Source organism: Marasmius oreades, chromosome 7, assembly GCF_018924745.1.
Source record: "Marasmius oreades isolate 03SP1 chromosome 7, whole genome shotgun sequence".
In the NCBI taxonomy this organism is placed as follows: Eukaryota; Fungi; Basidiomycota; class Agaricomycetes; order Agaricales; family Marasmiaceae; genus Marasmius; species Marasmius oreades.
In genome coordinates, this window is record NC_057329.1 from 1,895,563 (window position 1) to 1,904,263 (window position 8,701).

The window sequence follows — 8,701 nt, forward strand, 5'->3', positions numbered from 1 at the left end:
AGATGAAGAGAGGGAAGAAACGGAGTTGATCGGAGTGTGTCAGAGAGCGACGAGGAGAGCAAAGGAGATAGTGAAGAGAATGACAGAGTCTTGACAGTAGCCAAAGTTATTGGACAACGGCTCCCTGAGTCAAACTGCCTTAGACCAGGTCACTGGAAAACCAGAGTTGAGTTTAATTCTAAAGAATGTAACTACTAAGTCGTACATCTTATATAGGATAGAAATGTACAAGGTCTGAGACGGATCCAGTAGTCAGATCCGCATTCGGACCACCGACTCCCAAGCCAATGGAGTAGGCTTAATGGGAAGTACGGAAATTAAGGTAAGTGGAGTAAGTAAGAATGTAACAAATGTGATTGTGACCAGTCGGTCCAAATTGGTCCAGCCTGTATATAACACAAAATGCTATACGGAACGAAACAGGGCACTGTAAACTGGTACAAGACTCTGGCAGAGATGTACAAAGAACTCGGTTATTATTGATCAAGAGCCGACCCATGCGTACATTCTCAAAGATTGGGAACTGAATATACTATCACCAATACTTATACAGATGACGTTTTTGGTGGCTCAACAACTGACTGCGGAAGAGATAACACCAAGAAGGAGCTAGGAGATAAATGGGAAGCAAGTGATGCCTCAGGTAGTGTTGCAATTGGGTGTTGCAATTGTTCACGAACCCGATGGTGCTATCTCACTCTTCCAAAAGGCATATTTTGAATGGATGCTACGCCACTTTGGACTGTCAGATCACCATCTATGTACAACACTATTACCTTTGACCCTGAACCTCATCAAATCTGTGAACCCATTACCTTTGGATGACCGAAAATTCATGTCCGACAAACCTTATTGTGAACTTCTTGGTTCACTTCAGTGGGGACAAATATGTACACGTCCCAACCTATCTTTTGCTGTCAATGTTCTGGTGCGCTTCCAAAACAATCCCAGAAAATTACATTGGGAAGCACTGGTTCACGTCGCAGAATATGTCAAGGGAATATTGGATTACAGGATATGATACAGTGCTGGGGGTACATTGAAACTGGTCAGCTGGGTAGATGCCGATTGGGGTGGTTGTAAAAATACTAGACGTTCAACTTCAGGCCACATTTTCTTCATGGCAGGAGCTCTGGTATCATAGGAGTCAAAGAGACAGGCATCAGTTGCACTGCCAACAGTAGAGGCTGAATACATTGCTTTGGCCAGAGCAAGCCAACAAGCAGTTTGGATGGCATCTTGGTTGTGAGAAGTTGGTGTAAAATTCAACAGACCTATCGGGTTACATAGCGATAATGAAGGGAGCCAGAGCCTCACCGAGAACTCCAAACATCACGGTTTGGTGAAACATATTGACCTACAACATCACCACATTCAGGAGAAGATTGAGCGAAAGCAAGTATGCACTGTCTGGGTGGACCACAGCACAGGAAATTGGTCATTGCTTTAACACTGGACAGTGCGAAGTAGGGGGGGTGTTAAAGTTGGTACTTCACCCGCCAACTACACAGCCACATTGGGTTCAAGCCCCTCTTTGCAGATACTTCCGGTTTCTGTTTGGTTTGCAATTTCACATTATTTACATTCACGTTATGTCACGAACTTGCTGTACTCCGAGTACTCCTCCATAGTACTTCACGTGCTATCACGACTCCTCCCATCCTCATGCTTGATCATTTCGATCTCCACGATCATCCTCCCTTCAATTCCTTTGGCTCCTCACTGTCAAGCACTCTGTCCGACTCGTGATCACCGTAGACCATCATAGATAGGGAGGCCCCTGCCCCCTCGACTCCTTACCCCTTAAGTAGTGTAGTATATAAGTACTCCAAGTGTACAGTAGAACTTCACTGTTGTCTGGTCAATCCTACCTAGGAGTCATTCTTTTTCCCCTTCAATTGTCAGCTCGCCTCACCCAAGGATCGACTCCTGACAATAGACAAGAGTACCCCAGGGGCGACCTGACCTTTTCCACTCTCACCAACCTTTAGTTTGGAAACCTCTCATCTTGATCGCTGTGCACATGTCTGCCACCTTAGATCAAGATACCCACATGAATCCCAACATTTCTCAACACGCTGGACTGGCTCTCCCCAATCCAGAAGTCCTTGCTCAAGGAACTGAAGAATGGTTCCAAGGTCTTAACGCACAGCAGCAGGATAGGGAACTCAATGTCAACATTTGGTGACAACTTAGCCAGTTGAATACTCAGAACGAAGTCATTGCTAGGTTACTCAAGAAGAGTCATAGCCAGAGTAATAAAAAATCCTCTGCTACGAAGCCCAAAGCCTTCAACAGAACCCCAGAAGGCATCGATCCCTTCTTTGCCCAGCTCTATATTGATTTCCAAAAAATCCCGAGAAATACACTGTGGACCATGTGAAGGTCCTCAAAACCCTTGCCCATATGACCGACAGAGTACTACCTCCTAAATGGGCGGCTAATAAAATCCGAGAAATCGAGAACGGACGGTGGCCAGCATCATTCAATGACCTAAAGGCAGAAATCTGTCGAGATTTCGCTGGTGGTGACCAGAAGGATATAGCACAGAGGAAACTCCACAGCCTGGTCCAGTAACCTAGTAAGTTGGCTAGTCAATTCTTCCTCAAGTTTGAGGAGTACCAAGCTGAATCTGGGCTTGAAGAGGAGGGACTCCTGATACTTTTAAAGACAAATCTCAAGCGGTCCTCATTAGTCGTATCTATGCCATGGATTCTATGCTGCAGACCTAGGACAAATGGAAGGAAGCAGCAATTCGGTTTGACCTTCAGGAGCACAGTGCATGGACTCTTAGAACAGTATTGCAGATAAACTCTACTAGTACCTAAATAAACACATTTTTAACAGTTTTTATATAATATAATCAAAATCTGAACATAATATGAGGATTAGAGCAAGCCCAAGCTGCTAGTCAAAGCACGGGTCTATTTGTGGGTTATCCAAAGTACGAAAAGTATGAATTACCTTATAGACGAGAGTCTTCGACATTCCGAAACCTGTAGGAACCAATGAAGCGGCCTTTAAAAACCTTCATTCATTTGCATAGGCCTTGTCTCACTTGCAAATACTTGTAGCAAATATGGGGACACTTGATTTTACTATCAATTTATTGATTTCTTCGATATTGGTTGAAAAGACAGAAACAACTCTTAGAAGTACATCTGGAAGTAACAATCGGACGGATGTAACTATCTAAAGTCCACTTCAGACTTAAGGAATGGAAATAATGCCGGTGGCTGTAACTTACAGCTGGAAACAAGAAAAGGGGCAGATGTCATCGATGTCTGGTCAGAAAGGATATTCTACCAGGGAAGAACCATAGGAACGATCCCTGGAATGTAGATCGAACAGTTTTGGACTATTCCAGATCAGATAGAACAAGAGAGAACAAGGGAGCACATGGGGACTCGCCTTGGAAACAAAAAGGGGTCAGGATGTATCCACATGCAAATGTCAAAGGTATCCGACTCGGAACAGGAAACAAGAAAATATGAGGAAAAGAAATAAGAAATACTGTATTCTGGACAGTTTTATATCTAATCAACTTGTACTATACCTGATTAAGGGTACTTTGGTATCTCTGAAAGGGATTTCTCTACATTTTCGACTTTTTACTATATCTTCGACTTTTGATTATTATTTATTCGAAAAAGTGTATATGAGGGGTGGTAGCAGCAGTATTTCCCCAGTAACCTATGACAGAAGCCTAAGTGCTTTCACTAGGGGACTCTGGCTCATACTTTGCCCCACTTCTTCGAAGTTGGTGTTTGTATTTGGAAAAGATTAGATTTGAACTTTGAATTTGATTTGAATTTGTTACCACTTTGGTACTTGGAAACCTTGAACTTGTAGAGTCGCTTTGACTTGAATTTGAATTGAATTTGATAGTTCTATTTGAACTTAGAAAGAATTGAACACCTCATTGAAGTAGTGAACTTCATAGAAAGCCTTTGTCATTGTGACTTGTGAACACAGAATTCAAATTTGTTTTGAACCATATAAAAGCCCCACCTTTGAAGTCCTATCTTAGAGTTCTCAGTGAACCTTTCTTAGAGCATCCATTGATACCAACCTCCACAAATCAACTATGCTAATTGCTAGTGTTGGGTTTGGTTTTGTGCACTTGGTGCTTGGAGTGTGTTTTGCTGCACCTTGTAGTAGTTTTTAGTGCCGTTATCGGGACTCGATCTACGGTCATATCCAATTTCTCCTAGTCGGTGTGATCCTATATCCGATTTCTTGTCAACTAAATCCCCTGTAGAAGTATGTACTCCTAAGTTCTGCTACAAACAGTTCTGTGAAGACTACAAGTCTTCTAATAGTACAATCTCTTGATATGCCAGTGCATAGTAAAATGTAGAGAGTAGAACTCGGTGAATTACTGCTTAAGTTCTCTGCTTATAGTGTGCTACAGGTTTCGAATGGTCATAGAGTTTTCTGACATGATCTATGGCTCTCTCTAACTGGTCTAGCTGCATGTCATGAACTGAACCAGGAGTAGTACCTACTGCTGGCTTTTCCTCCTATACAGTCAACTGCAGTTGGACTCGGCATACGATCAAGGGAGATATCATGTGAAATAGGTTGATTCATAGGAGAGTACTCCTAATCTTAGAGAAGGGGTCATCGGTATAGGAGTACAACCCTTTCTACTAGATAGATATATAAGTAGTACTTAATGGTAGATATTTCCCTAAAATTTGATCTCCTTTGTCCTTGGTCTTCCTTTGTCCTCTGTCCTTTATCCTTCCCTGTCCTTACCTTTCGCCTCTGCCCCATTCACTCTGTTGCTCTACGTCGCCCAGGTCGCCTTTATTGGGGAACTCGCTGTCTAATTGGGATTCGGACTTGCCCTAGAGTCCCTTCTCTAGTAGTAGGGTACAGGATGGGGTACGCATCGATTAGGATACAGGTATGTGGTACACTACACTGGTGTACATTGGGTACCGTCTATTGTATGCTCTCGTTGTCATTGGAGTACCAGCTTGTGAGGATACGGTCCTCATCATAGGACACTCTCATCACCGAAGGTCTACTCTTGTCATAGGAGTACGGTTCGTTATACGGTTCACCACATGGTTCACGGATATTCACGATACTGGACATCATTATTATTCATTCTCCTCGGTCGCCAGCTCTTGTCATCCTTTATTGCTGATAGGCCCGTAGGATAGCCCGACAGCATTAGTCTGGAGTATGATCTTGTAGTAGGTCAGAGTACCAGGGTTTGGTACCCCTCGGAGTATGCCCTACGTGGGTGTTGGGTTGTTTTAGGCATATGCTATCCTCAGCATCAGGGCTCGAGGCCCAGCATATGCATAGGTGGTTCACCCTCCTGACACTGTGCCTACAGCCCATTCTACTAGCAGCACTAGCTTTAACTAGCAATTCGGGCTCACTCTAGTTCTTAATATGATAAATATCGCTCCGTGGCACTGTTTAAAGTGCAAAAAGAATCCTTGTAGCATAGTCAACTAAGTCGCATTACCAGGAGTCCCTCAGTTGCCTATCTGCAATCTGACGGGCAGCAACAGATGCTCAGTCATGGATAGTGGTGGCGAGGACGGGCCAAGCCCTGTTGCAGATCCCGCTGGACCTCACACAACAACACCAGATGTCTCCACATGCATGGTCCAACCTGCAGTGCCCAAGCCACCCCATGTGGCCGCTCCAGGTGCTCCAGGACGCATATACCCAGGTCCAAGCACTTGCTCTCCCTCTCCCCCTCATTTTTTGCAATTGGAGAAAGGGAAAGGTAGAGCTGCTGCCTTGAATGGTGACCTGCCGGTCATCCTCGCTGGAGGTGTGTTTTGCCTGCATGCTTTTCACCTTACCTACCTTACTCACCAGACCCACAGGTCGCAACTTACAGTGACCCAAAAAACCGTCCAGTTTGGTACATAGTCTGAGAAAATCCTTAAATAACTCCATGGAAAATCATTATTACATAGAACTCTAAGTGTATAAAATATAGCCCTGAATCCATGCTTTAACAATATACTTTGTTTTGTAAAAAGATATTGAGATTTAATGAAGTTATTATTAAAATATGAAAAAAATCCAACTGGACAGTTTTTCTGCTAGAGTATTTTGTATCTGTCATTATGATATAGTGCCATAATATTATATTATATATCATCACATTTTGAATGACATCATTAGTAGACTCTTATTATTCCCTTCACAAAATCATCAACACCATGCCTCAACTTCCTCAATCTTAGAAAAACCAAATTCTTCACCTCTCCACCACCACTGACCTCAGTGCTGGTAGCATTGCCCAGAAAGTGGGCTGTAGCAAGGCTACAGTGACCACCTTTGTCTCCAAGGAGCTATCCGACAAGGAGAACTCCATTGAGGGCAGGCCAACAATGCTCAAGCCTGCCGATGAACAGTATATTTTTATACAAATGTGCTCAGGGCACATTGAAAATGCTACTGAGCTCACTCAAAACCTTAATAAACTAACCCCCCACCTTAAATGAGCACATGGTGATTTTCACATCACATGTTACCTACGTCGGACTTTCCCCGACCTATTGTTGCATCTATTGTTGCATCTATTGTCACGTCTGTTGGCACAATGCTACCACAATTTATTTTCTCTACTTCCACCCTCAATTAGTACTCAACATCTCAAAATGTCCCCAAAGACGTGCTCCAGCTCCAGCTGCACAAAAAAACTCTCCGATGATTATCAGTTCAAAATTTGTGAAGCCTGTTGGGCTGCTAGTCGAAAATCTATGCAAAAGAAGTCAGGAATGTCACCTGCCACCTCGCCATGTACCTTGTCCTCCTATAGAAAGTTATCCAACTAGCAATACAAATGTCAGCGAGGCCGGCAGTGATTGTGAGGGTAGTGGAGGAGCCCTTTTCAAAGAAATGAAGAAACTCTATAGATCGGATGGACCTGGTGGAAAATTCTCTGCAAAATATATTCTTCCTCAGAAATTTGGAGGTCACACATGAAGCCAGGGTTAAAATGACAGGACGTGATATTTGGCAGGCGACAGGCTACCGGTTCACATATGTGTTTCATTCTTGATCATCTATTCAAATTCTTAGTTTATAACAGTGCTCAGGACAGTGATCACAAACAGAAGGCATGACCAAGTCAAAAACCCAATGCGAAGCCACGTGATAACCTCGGCATGAAACGATTTGCTTGCCGGAGCCATATAACAATCACTGCATGTACTATCAGAGAGCATGTTGAGATTTCTATTCGGATGGAGCATCATCAAGCTCACCTCCACTATGTTGATGGTTCTATGCCAATTGAGGCTATAGAGTATATTCAGGATCACTTGGAGTTCAAGCCACACGATGTATTCAAGGCTCTACGTTCAGATTATAGCACTCTTGCCAGCAGTCAGATATACTCGGCATGGCTTCAGCTCAGCAAAGTGTTATGGCGAAGAGAAAACGACCAGATGATGTCAGCAAAAAGACTCCTTGAAGAGCTTCAAGATGCAAGAGAAGTGGACGTTTTTACCACAGTTTCTGTTGAGGGTATTGAGCAGCTTGCTTGGGGAATGAAGAAGATTGTCAAACAACTTACGGGATACTCTATAGTGGAGATCGGGATCGATGTGACATGTAAGTGACTCCACACACCATATGGACATGATAAACATACTGATTATCATCATAGTTAATACAAATTCAAAAGGGTTGGAACTGTATGGTGTACTTGGAGAGTACGACGGAGGTGGTTATCCACTTGCATACTGTCTTCTCTCAACAGCACAATCAACAGTGGTGAAGAAAAGAATACATGCCTTGGAACACTTTGCGCTTCAGCTTCATGACAAATATGGCGTCAGTGTAAGGGGACATCCTGCTTTGGTGGACTTGGTCAATTTTGGATCTCTAGATCGGAGCTGTGCACTTGTTTCGCTTATAGGATCTGCCCCCGGACATCAATCGACACACAGCTTGCACGGTTCAAGAGAGCACATAAAACATGACCTAGCTGCACACTGTGACTATGGATCCCACACAGATACGCCTTGTTACATCCCCTTGACTAAGTTCCATGTTCTTATCTCACCGAGTTACGCATTTTAGATTTCTTTCCTTTATTGCACCTGCAGTTCGTATGGTATCAACAAACGGTCTTTACAGTATCATTGCGCACATTCGAAAGGTATATACTCCCATTTTTACGTCTATAGCATTTATCGTTCCCACTTTACATTCTCTTCTTTCTCTTTCCCTTCATGGACTGTACTGGATATATATGGACATGGACATGTGACTAGCTAGATATAGTAGTGCTTGGTCAGAGGGATTCCTTAGTCTTTTCTCTTTGGATTCCCCTCTGCTAGGTGCGCATTTTGGATATGTTTTAGCTATGGCTGCCTAATATACTTTGGATTCCCTTATGCTAGACCTGTGTGATCATTGTTCCACCTCTAGTACGGTTGCCCTTATACTTACAACGTGCTTGATGGTAGAGTTGGTGCTTTTATCAAGGGCCATAAATATTTCGTAACTTTGCCAAATACTGACTTTGTATTCACACCTGTTCTGGGACTTTCGAAAATCATACAGAGACAAGACTTTTGGTTTGGGGCCGACGATCATGTTCTGTACCCCCAGCCATTTATTCCATCGTGTTGTCACCGGGCAGCGATTCCTCATCGACCATCTGACGGGACTGATTCCCTCGCTAAATGGTGGGATTGCACGCCATCAA

General features: G+C 43.4%; 2 protein-coding genes across 2 annotated transcripts; both read left to right on the forward strand.

Moving 5' to 3' along the window:
- Positions 1-5,544: 5,544 nt before the first annotated feature.
- Positions 5,545-5,875, forward strand: E1B28_011364 (uncharacterized protein; the record flags this gene model as incomplete). The annotated part of the gene is made up of 2 exons (XM_043156393.1): positions 5,545-5,803; positions 5,859-5,875. The coding sequence occupies 2 exons, from the start codon at positions 5,545-5,547 to the stop codon at positions 5,873-5,875; spliced, it is 276 nt and encodes a 91-aa protein (XP_043006179.1).
- A 1,354-nt stretch (positions 5,876-7,229) lies between these two features.
- On the forward strand, positions 7,230-7,906 carry E1B28_011365 (uncharacterized protein; the record flags this gene model as incomplete). Its single annotated transcript, XM_043156394.1, has 3 exons — positions 7,230-7,599; positions 7,655-7,827; positions 7,877-7,906. 3 exons carry the CDS (start codon positions 7,230-7,232, stop codon positions 7,904-7,906), a joined length of 573 nt encoding a protein of 190 aa, XP_043006180.1.
- Between the last annotated feature and the right edge of the window lie 795 nt (positions 7,907-8,701).